This window comes from Camellia sinensis, chromosome 1 (genome assembly GCF_055761805.1).
Source record: "Camellia sinensis isolate YWXY chromosome 1, ASM5576180v1, whole genome shotgun sequence".
NCBI lineage: Eukaryota > Viridiplantae > Streptophyta > Magnoliopsida > Ericales > Theaceae > Camellia > Camellia sinensis.
The window spans coordinates 231,499,563-231,518,614 of NC_138961.1; the positions used below are offsets into that span (position 1 = coordinate 231,499,563).

Sequence of the window (19,052 nt, forward strand, 5' to 3'; positions counted from 1 at the left end):
GACCTCGGGGTCGATGCCTGGCATCTCATAAGGTGTCCAGGCAAACACTTCTATGTTCGCTCGCAAGAAAGCTTCCAACTCCCTTTTCTCTTCCTCCTCCTCAGCTAAGCCTGAGCCGAAAATGAAGAAGCACTCTTCATCATCTTCCTGGACCAGAATCTTCTTCAAAGCCTTTTCGCTCTTATCGACTGGTTCTTTGCCGACATCATCTAGGACCTCCATATCCTTGTCTTCAATTTCAATTGTCTCTGTTTCCCGCCCATTGTAGGTAGACTTCATTGCTGCCATGGAGCAATTTTTTTCCTGCACCGGATCCCCTCTGACCTCCTTAATTCCATGCTCCGTTGGGAACCGCAATAGCTGGTGCAACGTTGAGGGAACATCCTTCATTGCGTACAACCATGGTCTTCTCAAAATAACATTATAAGGGGAGGGGGTATCAATTACTGTAAACTCTGTGCTTACCTTCTTGGTGTCTATCTGCACCTCCAAATTCGTGGTTTCTAGAGGCCACATCAGCGTTCCGTTGAATCCAACCATCGGGTTGTTGGATTATTCCAGGTCATCTAGGTGAAGACCAAGCTCCTTGTAACATCTAACATACATGATGTCACAAGAACTGTCTTAATCAACCAGTATGCGCCTCACCTAGCACTCTCGAATCTTTAGCATTATCACTAGGGCATCGTTGTGTGGATGTTGCACCATATCCAGGTCTACCTTAGTAAAAAAAACCACTGGCCCCTAGTACTCATTTGTTCTAGGCTTCTTTTGCTGGACCTGGTACACATGTTGTAGGTGCCTTACTCTCTAAGTTTCCCCACGTACATCATTCTCATTGACCTTTGAGTGAATCACATTAATCACCCAAGGTCCATGTGCTTGTTGTAGTGGTGGTGGTGGAGGTGGTGCCTGGGGTAGCCTTGTTTGTTCTTCCCTTGTTCTGGCGTCATCTACTAGGTTTCTTAGGTGACCCTGTCTGAGTAGATCCTCCAAGTGTGTCTTCAGAGCCCTACATCCTTGAGTCAAGTGCCCATCTTCGTTAGGTAAGCACAATACTTCCCAAGGCTCCTTCCTATAAACTCACCAGGGATCTTTTCTAGCGCTCTGTAGTACGGTTGGTTCCTGATTTTTTCGAGAACTTTGTAGATCGGAATTCTGAATATAGTGGTGACTGCCTGTGTAGCCCTCAACCCTATTTCCTACCTATTAAAACCTGTATTACCTCCGCCTTGCTTCAGCGAGCCGTTTTTCTTCTCCTATTTTGGTGTCTTCATTCCTGGTGTGTCCTCTTCTACTCTGGCATACTTCTCGATCCGTGCTATGAGCTTTTCCATACTTTTTGGTAAAGTTTTTGGAAGTGATTTTCGAAGTGGACATTCATCCTCCAGGCCGTTTTTTAAAGATACGACTGCCAGCTCCTGGTTACATGTCGATATTCAGTTGAACACCTCATAATACCGTTTGGCATAAGCCTTGAGGCTTTTGCTCTCGTTAATGTTCAAAGCTAGCAGGGAGTCTACCCCTAGTGGCTGTAACTTGTTTGTAACAAATCTGGCCACAAACATATCGGCCAGGCCTTTCCAACTCTTCACAGTTCCTTTCAGCAACTTATGAAACCAATCTGACGCGATCTCCCCAAAGGACGACAGGAACACCGTGCATAGCAACTGCTCTCTCCTGTTACCATCATAAATCCTGAACCTTGGAATGTGGAATCTCTTTGGGGCCTCAAACCTATCCAAATCCACTGAGAACGACATTCTTGGCTTGACCGAGAACATGACCTTGGCGTTAAGTCGTTTCCTCTGGCGGTAGTCTCTCAGATCCTCTTTCGTTCGACCGGGAGCTCGACTATCAATAGATTTCAGCCTTTTTGGCGCGCTGCTACTGGCGTCATTGTGCGTCCTCTTCGAATTCTCTTCATTCACTATATCAAAGCAAAGGCCTTTCCCCTGGATATGCCAAGGTTCCTTGGCATAGGTCCCTTTGGTTGATGGTGCCTTCTGTGACTCGCCTTTTGTTGGCTCTGCTTGCCCGACATCCCGTGAAGGCTGATGTGAGCGCTCATTTTCCTTGCCATGCTGCGGGACTGGGAGGATTGTTTTCTGGCCCCCTTTTTGGGCATCTGTCTTGGCTGCTGGTACCGGCGTGTCCTACAACGAGAACGGTGGTTGCATCACATTGTTTTACATAATGAAGTTGACAACCGACTGTAGGTCTACCAACTTGTTCGCTATTCCTTTCGTCTCGCCGTCCCTTCTTAGGCATCTACATTCCATACCTTCAGGTTGCTTTCGTTGTAGTACTCATTTCAGCCAACTTTTTTCGGGGAATTCCCCTCTTTGCCAACGTCCTTCTCCCTAAGATTCGGATCCTGTGCTTCTTCATTAATGTCATCCCCAATCTGTTCTTCATGTCCGTCATTGGCTATCTATTCTCCTTAAGTTCCCACAGACGGCGCCAAATTATGGGTGTTGATTTTTGACCACAAAACCAAAAACGGAGAAACTCAGCTGGAGAACACCGACATAATAGATAAAGCCTAACAACCTGCACAAGAAGATGAGAATCTGGCGGTGGTTCGTCCACCTAGGGGCACTCCGACGATCAAGTCAGTAAACAACATCTCTCACAGATAGCAAATAGTGCTTAAACTCACTAGAAAGAACTTACTTCAGACCCACGAGGGTGTCTTTCTTTTATAACCAGCAGTGACTTGATCCCATTAGAAGCCTCACTTCAATGGACTCGGACTCAGGCTCAATGCTCATCCTAGACCTTCATCTAGATAGCGATAAACTCTCCTTGAGCCTTATCCTTATCCAAACTAAGATCCTCCCCTGTTTTAGGACTCTGGTCCCTTATCTGCTTATCTCGGATTCTAACATCTCCGCAGATAACCTTGGCCTAGCCGATATCACCTAGGTAGCATGATCAAGCCACGTGGCACCTTGGCTAACACTTTGACGTCACCTTTGCCACATGTTGTTATTCTCAAAATACTTCCCCACAGATTTAATTCATCCCATTTTTCCTTTCCTGTTTTCCTTCTGCGTTGCATTTATTTTTCATATTAGTTCTTAGAGTTTTAACAGAGTTTCAGAACTCAGGTTGTGGTTCACCAGAACAAATTATTTGTAGTACTACTATAATCTGTGTGAGTGATCATTGTATCCTGGGAGATAGAAACCAATAATCCATGAGCACTTGTGCGATGGCGAATTTGTCTTAAGGATAGAGTGTCATACGCTCAACTTGATTGTGATTTTGCTGTTCTAACCAATGTTTTAAAAATCGGACCGGTGAGCAAACCAAAAAAGGGGATCGGGTGAACGAGTCACCGGTTCAACCTTCGGGTTGAATTGGAATCGAACCGTAATGTAATAAATATATTAAAATTATATTTAAATAAAAAAATAAGCAATAAAATTATAAATTAAAAAAATAAAAATATTAAATTATCTTAAATATTTCTCCTAATATTTTTTTTACTGAAAAATATAATAATATATTTTAAAATATATTATTAATTTTAAATTTGGAAGAGGAAATCAAATATTCAATATTCCCTCCATATGATTTTAATTCAATTAATTTGATTGAAAGAAGATCAAAAATTTTGGATGGATATCAAAATTTCAATATTTCCTCCAATATATTTGATTGAATCTCACATGGATTTCTTGAGTTTTTTTGAAATAATTTTTTTTTTCCTTATAAATAGGTAGAGACTTTCACAATAATTTCAAATTCTTAATGAGATTTCTCAGAAGAGTAGACCTTTGAAATAGATTTTCTAATTATAATTTTCTTATATTCTTATGTATAAAATAAGAAAGAATGAAATAAAAGAAAGAAAGAATAAAAAAAAAAGTTAGAAGAAATAAATAAAATAAAAAAACAAAATTTTCAATTTCATCGACCCGGTGAACCAACTTCAGGTCGGCCGATTCAAACGCCGATTTTCTCGATTCTCCCTAAATAGGCCGGTTTTTAGCTTCGAACGGTTTAGAGGGTATATCCGGACCAAAATCCTGACCAGTCGACGGTTCAACAGGTTGAATCGACCGGTCCGGTCCGGTTTTCAAAACCATGGTTCGAATTTCCCGGTGATTTTGTTGTTTTAACTTTTCGGTACAAGAACTTCCTGTAAATAATTTATTTACTTTGTTTCGGTTTTTATTTTTTACACAAAAAATTATTCCAACAAGTTATTGGGTACAAATTCTGAATATAAGCATTGTTGTTAAGAAAATTGATTAAAATTGATTTGGGTGAGTAACAATTCACCGACCAAATGTTTAACTCTATAAACTTTGATAATCAGTCATTCATGAGAAATGAGTCCCTTTCATTAGTTTGAAGGTGGGTGATTATATATCTACAAAACTCTTGTGCTATGCTTGGAATAGCTTAGATTTATATAGTTTATTTCAATTTTATTTTTCTTCAATTTCTTTCCTACTAATATTTGTCTCCAAATCCATTATACAAACTTCATGCTAGTTCAGACCATATTTCTCATTGAAATTCGTAAAGGACGAGAAAAGCAGAACCAAAATATGCTATCAAAATGGAATCATTTCTTGAATTGTCAAATAGCTTCTTGATTAAAAATATGATCATGTAATCAATATATATATCGTGACAACAGTGTAATGGTAGTGGCATACATACACATGTGATGATGATGTTGAAATCCAAAACATATTTTCAGTTTCTTTCAAAATTGAACACCAAATTCCCACAAGGACGGTTTTTTCAATGCCAATCCATACATGACACCTACGTAAGTGTTTATCCTCGTAAATTTGAAAATCTCCATTTTCCAAACGACATAAAAAAAAACCTTCACCTCTGCCTCCGGTGTGTTTGGTTTGAGGAATTATTCTATGAGATTGGATAATTAGTCCATTCAGACTAATAATCTATTGTTTGATTCAATTTTTTTTACTTCGGATTAATAGTCTCTCCGCATTATTAATATTAGTCCCTCATATAAGGGATTATTGTGTCGTAGGGGGAGATGTGAGATTATTTCCATAGGATTGGTATCACATAGGACTAATGTGTGAAATGTTCATTTTACCCTCATGCCATTACTTAATAAACAATTAGAAAAGGGTAAAATATTCTTTTGAACATTTATAAATGATTTTTTTAGTGTTGTTAATTTAAAATTATATATTAAATAAAAAATATAAATTATAAATTAAATTTAAAAATAATAAATTAAAAATTATGGCCTTATAAATTAAATTTTTTAAAAAATTTAATTTATATGTTAAATAAAATTATTTTTTTAGTGTTGTTAATTTAAAACTATGTATTAAATAAAAAATATAAATTATAAATTTAATTTAATTAAAAATAATAAATTATAAATTATGACCTTATAAATTAAAAAAATTTAGTGTTGTTAAATTATAAATTATAGATTACAAATTTAAAATTATATATTAAATAAAAATTATAAATTACAAGGGTAAAACAGTCTTTTGACCATTTATCAATTCGTCCAACCAAACATTAGATTCATTAAAAATAATCCAATCTAAACCTTTAATCCCATAACTAAACAAACATAGGATACAAATCCAGTCCAATCAAATAGTTCAGGAATAATGTATTCCAAAACTAATAATCCAATAAATTACAATCCCCTCTTATCTAATCCGCTCAAACAAACACAACCTTATTGAACTCCATATTTCGCCGTGTCCTAAGGTCCGCTACACTACCAATGTAGCAAATTTCAGGGTCGGTCGGCTGTAATCGATGGGTATGGAATTGATTTTTTTTAGCAGCTTTTTACGTTAAAATTTTTTTTAGCTTTACATTTTAAGTTCTGCTCTATTGGACGGATTAAAATAAAACAATTAAAAAAAAATTCGGTTAAAAATAATTTGCTTTTTGGGGGTTATCTTTAGTTGTTTTTTTCTTTTTAAAACTTTTTAGATCCTTTTATGCTAGATTTGTCAAAAAAATTAAAAAATATATATATATTTTGACACAAATTCATATAACCGTTGCTGAATTAGTGACAATTGTATTTTTTTCACAAATGAATATTAGTATAAAATTCGTGATTGTTAATATAAAAAATGTATTTTAGATCTTTATGTGTAAATTATTTATAAAAAAATTAAAATTATGACTAATAAATTTTTTGATAATAGATCATTGATTTTTTTAAAAAAAAAAAAACAAATACAATTATTGAAATAATTTGATTTTTTTTATGAATAATTTATACATAAAGATTGAAAAAAAATCAACCAAACATATCATTTACAAAAACTTAATAGCATGGTCTAGTTTTCTCTTCCAAATGAAGAGAAGTTGAAGCCAATAAATTAACGAGCATAATATCAACAATAAACCGACATATTACACCTCACAATTATATACATATATATATTCTCAAGAGGCAAGCACAAGCATCATCATGTTGGAGGACACAACCGCGTGTCCTAAACTCCTAACACTAATCTTTAACTTTTTCTAAAAAAATTTAAAATTTTAATATATTAAAAAATGTTAAAAAAATTGCCAAGTTTAGTAATTCTATGCAATAATCACTTGCCAGTGTCCCTTAAGCTCTTCATTTCATGCTCGTGCCTGTTCGGGAACCTCCTTGCTTATCACCCACCAACCCTTTAATATCAAGCAATGTTATAAGCAAAACAATATTCTTTCAATTTTTTTTTGTATAGAATTATTGATGTGAATGATATGGTAATGACATTCTTGAAAAAATAAGTTAATTGAATAAATCTATTATTTTAAATTAATAAAATCAAAATTTACCGCATCATTCTGTATTAAATTTCTTAGTTTATAATACTATTCTTGATATAAATACAATAGTCTACATACGGTAGATAAAAATTTATCAGACCATAGTGTCAACTAGCTCATTAAAACCCGGGTTGATATCACCTTCTTGCCCTTCCTTGGATTATTATTTTTTTTCAAAATATATAATTAATTCAATTGGGTTGTTTTATAAATATATGCTACAATTGCATGAAGGATTCTTGTGGCAGCAACCAGTTTTAATTCACTTTTGAACTGTCACTGTGTAGATTAATTTGATTTGATCTTGTAAACAAATCAGAAACTATTGGTAGAGAGACTCTCTTTGGTCAATTCTATTTTTAGTTTGGCAGGTGTCAGGACCTACCCATATAGCTGCTCAAAGGATTCAGAACCAAATCCTACATAGTAATACTAAATTATATATATTTTTTAAAATATGAAAGATTCCACTGTCATATTTTGAAAAACAAAGGGCATAATTAACTTTATCCTCAAAGGGTATCCAAGGGTTGATTTTTCTCTTCTTCTTCAAGTTGTGCACCAAATCTCTGACTCAGCCCTTTGGGATGATTGTGTCTCTATCTTGGACTTGCATGTTTGTTTTGTCACTCCATCTGATTTCATTACATAAATATATTAAGGTGATGAACAACTCTTGTTAAATAAATACAACTGCAATATGCAATTAAGCTCCATGCCTAGGCTAGCAGATGTGGAGATAAAGACTACATGTAACTAAAGAATTAGTCGGACCAAAATCTTAAACACCCTCGTGAGTTTAAAAATTTGCTAATGTGTGTTTTTAGAACACATTTTAAAAAATCTAAAATGATTATACATTCTACATGAAAATTAGTTCAATAAAAAGTGTACATTATTTTAAAACTTGAATAGAAAGTTCACACTAGTCTTACTGAACATTATCGTCAAAATTGCTTTTATTTATATTGTAGCCATCAAGTTTTAGAAGGGACTCAAGTTGTGGAAGGGACTGATAAGGCTTTCATATTAAATTTACCAAAAAAATGCTCTGTTTATGCAATACTTTTTAGTTAAGTTCAATTGATGAAATCCCATTCAAACATTTGACATGAAGACCATTATTTTTTCTTTCTGTCCTTTAAAATTCATATATTTATTTATTTGTATTTAGTTTCCCCAAGTCTTGCATATACCCAGGACTCATATTTTAATAGGCCAGGTGTAGAAACCCTAGCTTTGAGTTGGGTTTGAACTCTATAAAAACCAGATTGTGTTCCATGTTCTTCTCTTCCCTTTCTTGAACAATAAATATACCAGAGGAAAAAAATGAACTCAAAAATGGTACCTACTAGGTTTGCAAGTTTACTACTCTGCCTTCTTTATGCTTTGCATGCCCTAAGGGACTCTTCTATTTATGCTCATGAAGGTACATAGTTCCCTACTCCATTAAGTTCCTTTTTTTTCCGTTTTCTTTTTTGCCCTTTTCCCCCTCTTTAGTGAAAAGAAAATAACTCTTTTTTTTTTTTTTTTCATTCTTTCTGCAGGTAGTGAAATGCATGGAAATAGACTAATTTTGACAGGGGAAAATGTTTTCACTGTCCAAAAGGTATGCTGTTTATTTTGTTATTGTTATTTGTATGTTCATATATTTTTTATTTTGACAATCTAATGCAAAAATATGCATGTAACCAGGAACTACTTGGCGATGTTTCGAATGGTAATGCTAGGAAAATGAAGCTTGGAGGAAGAAAAATGATGGCGGGTGAAGTGCCAAGGAAAGAGATTGAGAAAGAAGTGAATGGAGAAGCATCAAAGATTTCAGGTGCAAGTGCAACCCATTATGCCAGAAAATGTTATGAGCTTGAAGGAAATCATGAATTGAATGTAAAATGTGTAGTACTTAGTTATAAAAGTAGTCTCCCCAAGAAGTTCAATGAGGGTAGTTTTGTAGCTTTCAGTGCTGATTACCATGTGCCAAGACACCACCCTCCTAAGAATAACTGATTGAGAAAGGGGCACATGTTCTTGAGATCCCCTTTTGTTTTGAAAATATATGAATACATATGTGAAATATCAAAACTTATGTATGCAAAAGATCTATATATTTCTGTTACAACAATGCTAAGGTTTGGTTAGTTGCATTTAAATACTAAGTTTAATTTGTGAAACTTACCATGCTATAGTTGTTTTGGAACCAAGTTAAAAGATGTCAGTTGTGGGAAAGGTTGGGTAGTTTGTGATTTAGTTTCATATTTTGTTGTTTGGATGCAGGAACGGATACAATTGCTTCAATGAGAACTGGAAGATTACAAGATCACTTAAATGTTCAGGTCTCTCTCTCTCTCTCTCAGATTAAATGTCAAGAAGGGTTTTGATAATCCAAGGAAACACTTAAAAAAAAAAAAGGCAAAACCAAGATTTTTGTCGAGTATCTAGGGACATAAATGATTTTTTTCACCAGTCGAACAATTGAATGCTGCATGGTGCAAAAAATACACAAAAAATTAAGGTTTTTGCTGATCAAAAAGCTTGAATGATACATGGTCAGGAAATCACAACCGATAGCAATAACTGTATTGTTGTTGTGAAAGAGAAAACTATCAGTGTTGTTTATGGCTCACCCCACTTGTATTTGACTGTATTAATAAGATTGTGTATATTTTTTAATCACAGAACAATAACCCAATGTTTGAGCCAAACACATTGAAACCAGCAAGCTTGGGAATCACAGAGAAGGAGCCAGTCCAGTTTGCAAGTACCAAGCCACACCAATTTCAAGATTCCAAGGCAGTTTCCACTAGTGGCACTTTGAACAGCTCTTCAAGGCCTAATAATAAACAAGTCTCACAAGATCAAAAAGATGAATCACAAGGATTTCTTGAGGCAGATGTTGAAGTTGTGAACATGACGAGTAAGGACTATGGTGGAATGGATAATCCGCGGCGCAAGCCACCAATCAACAATGACAAGCCTAATGATTAGATTAAGATCAATATGGTTCATAGCCAGTTAGGTTTAGGCTCACAATTTTGCCCCCCCTTGTAAAAGTGAAGTCTCCTAACAGTATTTATAGTTTAAACAAATTAACAAATATATATTGTTTTGTTTTTTGATGGGTCATAAAGACAGGCACAGTGATAGAAAGAAACAAGTTTAGTGTTGTATATTAAGTGTATGCCTTCATGGCTTCATAAGTCTTTTACTTGAAGTTAAGCTAGTTTTGTGCAGTCATATGTATATGCCTTTACTTCAAGTTAAGTTGTGATGTGAGCATCTTTTTTGTTTGGATTGAAAATGATTTCCTTCAGTGTAAGAAAATGAATTACATGGCAAAGTTTGTGGAATCCTAAAATTAATTAATTCATGTCAAACTTGGTTGATAGAACATCATATGCTACTTCATAGCTTCTTGTATAGCAACGGCGTCTTTGGAGTGGGGGTGAAGCTATGTCAACCCACCCGCCCCGAACCGTCAGTAAATCGGGAAACTCGACCCATTTGGGCCGGGCTAAAATTTCAATCTTAATAAGGTTGTCCAACAAATTGTTGAACAATTTGGAAAATCAAAGCACCCACTTCTACTGGCCAAAAGAATTGGCCTATGCTATTAAATTGAGTTGGCCCATATATTTGAACCCAAACCAGAAACCCAATCCAACTTTGAGGCAGCCCATTAACCCATGCCCATCCCTTTCCCTTTCCCTATTATTATCATTTTTTCTCTAGAGATATATAAAAATTTTACTTTTGGAATGTTTGGGAAGAAGGTTTTTTAGCTTTTTTTTTGGCTAAAATAATACAAAAAGATAAAATAGACTAAACAGTAATGATTTAGAGCTCTAAATCCACCACTAGTGAGGTGGAAATTGAAAAAAAAAAAAACAAGGCACAACATATACTCACATCAAACTTATAATCATTTAACTTTTTCTCTCATAAATATCACATCTAACTACAAAAAAATCCAATCATCTTATCAAACACAAAAATTTTAACCTACTAAAATAGCTAAAAATTAAAATAACCTATTAAAATAGTAATTTTCCAAACACCCACAATATTTGAACTTCTTATTAGCCTTTTGCAGCCCTTGGTAGAGGAATGCAACCCAAGCAGCTGGGTTGTCACTAAATAAGCATCAAATCTAGGATTTCTCAAGTTTTTTATCAAATTGAAAATAGATGTGTCTTTTATCAAATCACTGTTTATAACCGTTTGAGCTACAGGTCATTTTTACCATGGGAAGACCAGCCGGATGTTCGGTCGGTTGTCCCCTGAATGACCACCGGTTTGTAAAAATTTGTGAAAAAATTACACTGGCCGAACATCTGCCTGGTCGACCTGTGTTTTGATGACAGTTTAAAATCTTCTGTTGGAGCGTGTGATATTAGATGAAGTTTTTACTCAAATTTAGGTCTCGTTTGGCAAGTGTTTGTTTTAGTCAAAAAGTTACTAAAAAATCAAAAAACTTATAACTTATACAAAAAAGTCAAAGATCTACTTTTTGTACATCTTTTCGTAAAAAAACTAAAAAATTATTCTAAATATATTAATTTTTTTACCTTATATTTTAATCAAAAAAATAATAAAAATTATTAAAATAACATATTCCTAAATAACACCTTAATGAAAAAACAAATACAACATTAAAGATGGTCTTATAATATATATATTACTTCTAAATTGGCAACCGAGTTGTGCAATTGTTGGGATTGTCCCAAAAAAAAAAAAAAAAAAACATTGAAATATCAACCAAACAACAAAAACAAAACAAAAAGCCGATACGTCCAAATCTCCGCACATTTTGACCCAGTGCATGCCCGGCCGGTTTAGCCAATGGAGCGCTCTCTCTCTCTCTCTCTGCTTTCTCTCTTGGGCGGCCCTACCAAATCCTCATTCTTACATTCATTCCCATTCTTATACGTACCTCTCTCTCTCTCTCCAATCCCACCAAAAATCCACTGTGATTTTTCTCTTTCTATTAAAGGAAAAGCCTCCTTCAATTCCCTTCCTTCTTTCTCTCTATACTGTTTCTAACGTCAACTTTCCACTAGGGGCCTTTTTCTTTCCAGTCTTCTTTCTCTCTATACTGTTTCTTCCTTCAAAAACAACTCTGATATGCGCCAAATTTTAATTTACTCCTTCAAGTCTTGGTTGCAGAGCTCATGAGGTACGGCTTTTGATCCAAATTTATGGGTCTCTCTTGGTTTTTAGAATTTTCTTTTGATTACGTGTGTTCGTTTCTTGTTTTAGTTTTTATGTTTACTCTATTTGGTTTAATTGCTGATCACGAACGTCCCATACCTGCTTGTTGGTTTTGAAGAATTTTTTTGCTTGATCTGCTCTTTTGTTGGTTTTGGATTTTATGTGTCTTGTCATTATGGAGTTTTAAGGAGGCCCCTTTTAATCCTATTGAGAGATAGATGAGTATTAGTCTCGGTTCATGCCTGTTTGATCTGATTGGTTGCTATGTTGATCACTTCATTGGTTTTGATGTGGGCAACCTAATGATGAATTGCCTTGCTTTTTGATGGAATTGAAAATTTTCTAGTCTATCAAGGGTCTGTACCAAAATGAAATGAATCAAATCAAATCAAATTGAGAATAAGTAAAAAGTGATTAAAGATTTCTTTCTCCGTTTGAATGGGGTTTTGTTGTTGAGAATTTTGCGATAGGTGTAATTTCACAATTTTAACAGCAGAGAGAAAGACAGGTACGTATTAGACTAGAGAATACTTGAACATGAGTTTATGCATCACCCTCTTTCTTCATTTGAAATTGGAAACAAAACAAGAGTTCTTTTTAAGTAATTGATAAAGTCATTGACAAATGTATGAAATTGCTTTTCAATGGCTCTTCAAGTACAATTTGATAGACTTAACATTCTTTAGTTCTCCGTGTGTTGACAAAACTATGAAACAGAAAGGAAGCAAACACCCTCTGCTAAACAAGCCCTATGGTTCTGTATTAATGCTTTCACACAAGGAACTTTTGAATTCTATACAAACCCTAAATCAAGTTGCACTTGAATTTTCTTCTACTCTATGGGATTTGGGTGGTTTCCTTCAAAAAGGAATTTTCTATCCCACTTCTGGTGGGTTATGCCAACTTTATATCATCAGTATCACAAACAACAGTTGAAGCTGTTTGCAGAAAATTTTATGATAGTAAACCATGTCCATCCTCATCGTCATAATTACATCTTGAAGTCATCCAAGACAGTGGCTCCGTTTGGTAGAGTTTAAATTCAGTTTATTTCAGCTTTTAGCTTAAATTAAGTAGTTTTTGTGCATTTGGTGTAGCTTAAGTGATCAGCTTTTAGCTTAAATTAAGTCAAAAAGGTGATTATTCTTTGAGTAGGGGAGGAGGTGCTTTTCTGAATCAGCTTAAGCGGAAAGCTAGAATTGAGAGGCAAAATGACTTAAATGCCCCTCATCAATCTCAAATATTACCAAATGCCCAATATATAAACAACAATGAAAACACTATTCACTCCTCTCAAAGAGTGATAGGCAATTTCCAGCGTCTGGAGGTGATTTCCGGCATTGTGCTCTCTCTCTCTCTGTGATGTGTGTGTTTGTTCTCTAGAGCCATCGCGATTTGAACCAGAGTTGTCGTCATCGCAATCTCAAGACAAAACCCTACGCATCGCGATCTGAACTAGAGTCGCCGTCGTCACGATCTACTGTCGTCGTCTCTCTCTCTCTCTCTCTGTGTTTCTCACGAACCAGTTCCCATCTCCGACGTTGTTTAGGTAGGTGAACGGTGACGATCGACGGCGCTTTGTCTCTGTTGTTCTAGATTGCGGCGGTGGCTAGGGTTGTAGACCACCGACGGCGTACGGATGAAAGAGGAGAGAAGAGAAGGAAAAAAAAAATTAATTGGTATATTTTGTAATGAATTAATAAATTAAAAAAACAAGAAAATTTATTTTATTAATTGTAATGAAAAAAAATTATTGATGTAAATGAAACAAAATACATGAATATTAATTGATATAAATTTATTTCAATTAAATAACTTCTTTGGTATTGTAATAAAAAAAAAAAAATTTGTTCTAATTGATATTAGTGAAAACAAAATGAAATAACTTCTATTAAATGAAATAGAAAAAATAGAAATAACAATTGTTGTAATGAAATGTATCAATTTTTATATTAATTGATACTAATTATATTAACTTTTATTAATGAAATAATTTATTTTTTAAAAAATTAAAACTGAAGAAAATGAAAATTTAACAATTTTTATATCTTATAAGGGCAAAAAAGACATTACACAGCAAAAAACTATTTTATAGCTTATTCAACCAAATACTATTCTGCTGATTAAATCTATAATCTCATAGCTACACCAAATAGGTTAACAGGTTTTATTCAAAGCTATAATGTATAATCTGTTAAGCCATAATCTATAATTACTTTCCCACAACTCTACCAAACGAAACTAGTGTGTTATTATCATTTCTGTGCTGAATAAGTTGTTCTTCATTATCAGATAATGTCTACCCTCGATAACTATGAGTACTACTGCTAGTATTTCTTTTATTTGTCAAATATTGTCATATGTGTGTAGGGAAAATATAGTATTTTTTATTCATATACCAGGAAAAGCACTGCTTACTTAGAGTTTTCTTATTCATCATTCCTTTGTAAAGATTATTGTTATTACTATTACTACTATTATATTTTAACTTCTATGCTCATTTTGTGAATTCAATGACCCTGCAGCATTTGCCTCCAAGATGTTCTTTTTGCCTAATTCTCAAAAGAGGCCTGAGAATGGCTCATAGAGGTAATTTGGTTATTGTTGGCATCTCTGTTGGTCTGGCTCTTGGCATTTTTATAGCATCTCTCGTGTTTTTCGGCCTACGATGGTACAAAAAACGTGCTCATCTTCGGCGATGTGCAAATGAACGCTGCACAACAACTCTTCCGATACACATGAATGGCGAAGTTACAAGCATTGACTCGAGTGTGTCTCCATCAAATTCTGGTAAGGGATCAAATTACCTTTCCAAAAGTTCTCAGCACTCTTGGTGGAGCCCCCAAAGTAAAGATCGGTTTGCTTCAGCGTCTGGCATACCAAGATACTCTTACAAGTATGTCATCTCCGACACCTCCAATCTTTTTGGAGGGTATAGCAGACTTACATAATTTAAGAGGAAAAAAAAACTTTGATTAGATTAGGGTATGTCATCTCAAATGTTCTATTCCTACCTCGCCACTCTCATCTTTCAATAGGTTTGGCATAACTTCTCTTATCCCAGGCTAACAAAAGCTAAAAGACATTTTCGTATTTAACTAAAGAAAATCACATCTGCATTAGAAGCAGAACCAGCTATCGTCACTCAACCGAAGGAAAACATAACAATAATTCTTCATTAGATCTAATCCCTTATGTTGTGTGTTCCCAGGGACATTCAGAAAGCTACACAAAACTTCACAACTATTTTGGGACAGGGATCTTTTGGTCCAGTGTATAAAGCCACAATGGCTATAGGTGGGGTGGTTGCTGTGAAGGTTCTTGCTTCCAATTCAAAACAGGGGGAAAAGGAGTTCCAAACAGAGGTAAGAACTGAATTAACATCATGTTTGCAAGCAAGCAAAGCTGATAGCTCTTTACTTGTAGATCCCTTCATATATATATATATATATATATTACTAGTTGAACACGTTTCGTATCATCCAGAAATGATGCATTATTTTCTGAACATGGATGAATATTTGATCATAAACACATTGAGTTTCGTTTCCAAAGGTAGTTAAAACTATGTCCATGAATGATTATTTTTCTAGAATGCCCTTCAAATTTGGAAAAGACAAAATGAATTCATAATTAAGGATTCAATAGGTGATGTTTTTACCTTCGTTTGGGTATCCATGATTTATTCTCATGATTTTATCAGATTTGTAGTTGCTATCTGATAAGTTTAGAAATGGCTACTTGATGCTTACTAGTACTACTTGACTTAAATTGTTGTGTCCCGGTCTTTTCGCAGGTATCTCTACTAGGTAGGCTGCATCACCGGAATCTAGTGAATTTGGTTGGATACTGCGTAGATAAAGGCCAACACATGTTAATTTATGAGTTCATGAGCAACGGAAGCCTGACAAGGCTTCTATATAGTGAGTTTTCAGTCCACTAAGTTAGCATTAGACTTACAGTTCTGTTTGAGGTTTCGTTTCACATAGGCATAGAGTAGGTAGGAGTTTATTGTCATGCTGCTTAGTGATCTGTTGAACAAATCTTCTACTACTATTATGCAAATGCATTGGGTATAAGCTCAAAACCAACATTACTGAGTTATAGTTAGATTAAGTTGTCATGCCATCTCTGATGATCTAGAAATGCACTATCTCTATATTTTCCCTTATATCAAATCAAATGATAGATCATCTCATTGGACATTTTCTTAGGTCAAGAGGAACGGGTATTGAGTTGGGAAGAACGTCTTCAAATTGCTCTTGATATATCACATGGAATTGAGTATCTTCATGATGGGGTATGTCTGGTGTTCTTATAACTTTTTACTTCGTAAAAAATTATCGTTAGTTTTTTCATTTGACAATTCCTGGAACAGGCAGTCCCACCTGTCATACATAGGGATTTGAAGTCAGCGAACATATTGCTAGACAGATCAATGAGGGCGAAGGTAAGGCTGGTGCATGATGTTTTTTTATTCTTTTTGTTCTTTTATTTTTCTGAAATTAATAAACCATTTCATATTTGGTTGTAAGATCAAAAATAAAATAAAATTTATTGCCATAATTTTCAATAGGTTGCTGATTTTGGACTGTCAAAGGAAGAGGAATTTGAAGGCCGCAACTCAGGCCTTAAAGGGACATATGGTTACATAGACCCTACATACATATCCACAAACAAGTTCACAATGAAGAGTGACATCTACAGTTTCGGTATTATCCTCTTTGAACTCATTACAGCCATCCACCCGCAACAAAACTTAATGGAATATGTCAATCTCGTGAGTTCTTTGCTCTTCACTGCAGAGTTCATCCTTCTATGAATGTTGAGTTTTCTATTGAGAAGTTGTATTATATTTTGTTCTTAAAGGCTTCTATGAGTCCAGATGGCGTAGATGAAATTCTTGACAAGCGACTTATTGGAGAGTGTAACATTGTAGAAGCGAGGAGCCTAGCTGCCGTTGCTCACAAATGCTTGCACAAAACACCCAGAAAGCGGCCTTCAATTGGAGAAGTTTCACAGGCCATTTTGAAGATAAAACAGAGGCACAAAGAAGGTACTACGTCTTTTGCTGGAGAAGATATTTCAGGTGTGGTAAACTGGATAGAGCTTCAACAAATGGAGTTGAGTAAAATGAGCAGCGTAAAAGAGAAGATAACTGAATGACTCTGTTTCTAACCTCACCTAACCATCCTTTCCCCTTATTTATGCTCAAGTAATACCTGTGATAGCATAGAACACATGAAATTGAAATATAGAGGAATGAATCATGATCTGCTTCTTCAAAGCAAGTGTTTTGGATATCATACGAGTCCTATAGCAGTCAGTCATCCTGAGCCTGATTCAAGAAGGGTCATAAATTTTGATAAACAAGAAAGATGAAAGCTTTTGTTTTATTTAAAAACGCCCTTTGTTTAGGGCCAACATATCAGTACTAAGAGGGACATATGTGAAACAGATTCAATTGTTAAAACATGTTACTCGTGGTTCTTGTTCCTTGAAATCATTGAATTCTTTCATTTTCTACTAGCCAATGTAATTACCACAAAAGATACAGTGTTTTTTTTTTTTGGAACTATAAAAGATACTGTTGTTCGATGAGTGATCTTTATCTTATCTACCTCGCCCTGGATGGTGGACCTGTTTCTGTCCTCGGATGCACGGTAGTGTTCAAACATTGCCATAAATTATGTGGAATGAAATAATTGTTGACTATGAATGATTTTTCTTCCTGTGCTAGTGATCAGTGTTGAGTACCCATTTGAGCAAGAAATATGCTAAAGAATTCGAATTGCTTTCATTACCCCACATCCTACCTCTGCTTTTCAGTATTTCTTCATTATGATTTACCTGCCATTTTTTTTTCCTGTTATCATCCCCTGCCAGATCTCAATATTTCATATGCACAAGCTGTGTCTAAACTCTAGGGGGGTGTGGGCTTGGTTCTTTAAAAACAATTCCAAAATATGACTTTAACTTTAAATCTGAAATCGAGTTTTCAAAACACATCTAGAGGAGAAAAAAAAAAAAAACTAGGTTTGGCGGTGTACAACCTTCAAAATTGGGATAAAAACTAGTAATCAGTGATTGTTCTACTTTTGCAGTGAGGCTATTGTTGGTAAGGAATTTGGCAAGTGGACATTATATATTGCAATTTTGTCTGCTACAAGATAGGAATAAAAATAATATGGACTGATTGGTATATTAATTAGTATATTGATGGATGATATAAAATAGTTTTATTAATTTTGAGTCTTTATAATTTGTATAAGGAGTGAGGTTTACAATTTAAAATTTACATTATTATAACATGTATTGATATACTAATTAATATAATAATTGATGTGTAATGCTATTGATGAAATAAATTTAGTGGTGCTACATACACTAATTAGTATACATACTAGCGTACTAACTAGTATTATAATATTATTATTGACTATATTTATTATATAAGTTACAAAAATTCAAAATCATCCAAATGATATCGCATCATCTGATCTGTTAATACACTAATGTATATATTAATTAATACATATAGTATTATTCAAATAAATTTTATTGGCACAGCTGTGGACTTGGAAGTCAGTCCAACCAAGAGGTCCGAAAAAAAACAACCCCTTTCTCTTTCAGGCTAGTAATTACTTCATGTAAATTCTCTCAAATCATGCAATGAATGTTCCACCTACTCTTCTTTTAAAATGCATTCATTGTCCATTTACATCTTCCCCACCAAAGGAATCTTTCATTCCCAATTATTTCTGCACTTTTTAGTGACTCATGAATCAATTACAAAATAAAATCGGTACTATATATCAATTAGTGTATTAATTAATATATTAATATTAATTATGATATTATTATTAATTTCACTCATTAATCATATTATAAATTCTAAATTTTTTTTAAATTATGACATATCATCAATTGATAGACTAGTTAGTACACCAATTAATATATATAATATTATTCAAACAACATATTTTGTATTGGGTTGGTTCCGTAATTAGGCTAGGTTTGGCATATTAAAAAAAAGTCAA

The 19,052-nt window shown here is 34.3% G+C and overlaps 2 protein-coding genes across 2 annotated transcripts; both read left to right on the plus strand.

Moving 5' to 3' along the window:
- The first annotated feature begins 8,060 nt into the window (after nt 1–8,060).
- Nucleotides 8,061–10,080, plus strand: LOC114286221 (uncharacterized). The gene is made up of 5 exons (XM_028229345.2): nt 8,061–8,233; nt 8,352–8,413; nt 8,500–8,629; nt 9,079–9,137; nt 9,481–10,080. Exons 1-5 carry the CDS (start codon nt 8,134–8,136, stop codon nt 9,787–9,789), a joined length of 660 nt encoding a protein of 219 aa, XP_028085146.1. The 5' UTR covers nt 8,061–8,133; the 3' UTR covers nt 9,790–10,080.
- Nucleotides 10,081–11,604: 1,524 nt separating this feature from the next.
- LOC114286222 (calcium/calmodulin-regulated receptor-like kinase 2) lies at nt 11,605–17,515 on the plus strand. The gene is made up of 8 exons (XM_082897940.1): nt 11,605–11,977; nt 14,538–14,908; nt 15,224–15,377; nt 15,809–15,935; nt 16,227–16,312; nt 16,391–16,462; nt 16,589–16,792; nt 16,882–17,515. Exons 2-8 carry the CDS (start codon nt 14,589–14,591, stop codon nt 17,176–17,178), a joined length of 1,260 nt encoding a protein of 419 aa, XP_082754066.1. The 5' UTR covers nt 11,605–11,977; nt 14,538–14,588; the 3' UTR covers nt 17,179–17,515.
- Nucleotides 17,516–19,052: the final 1,537 nt, after the last annotated feature.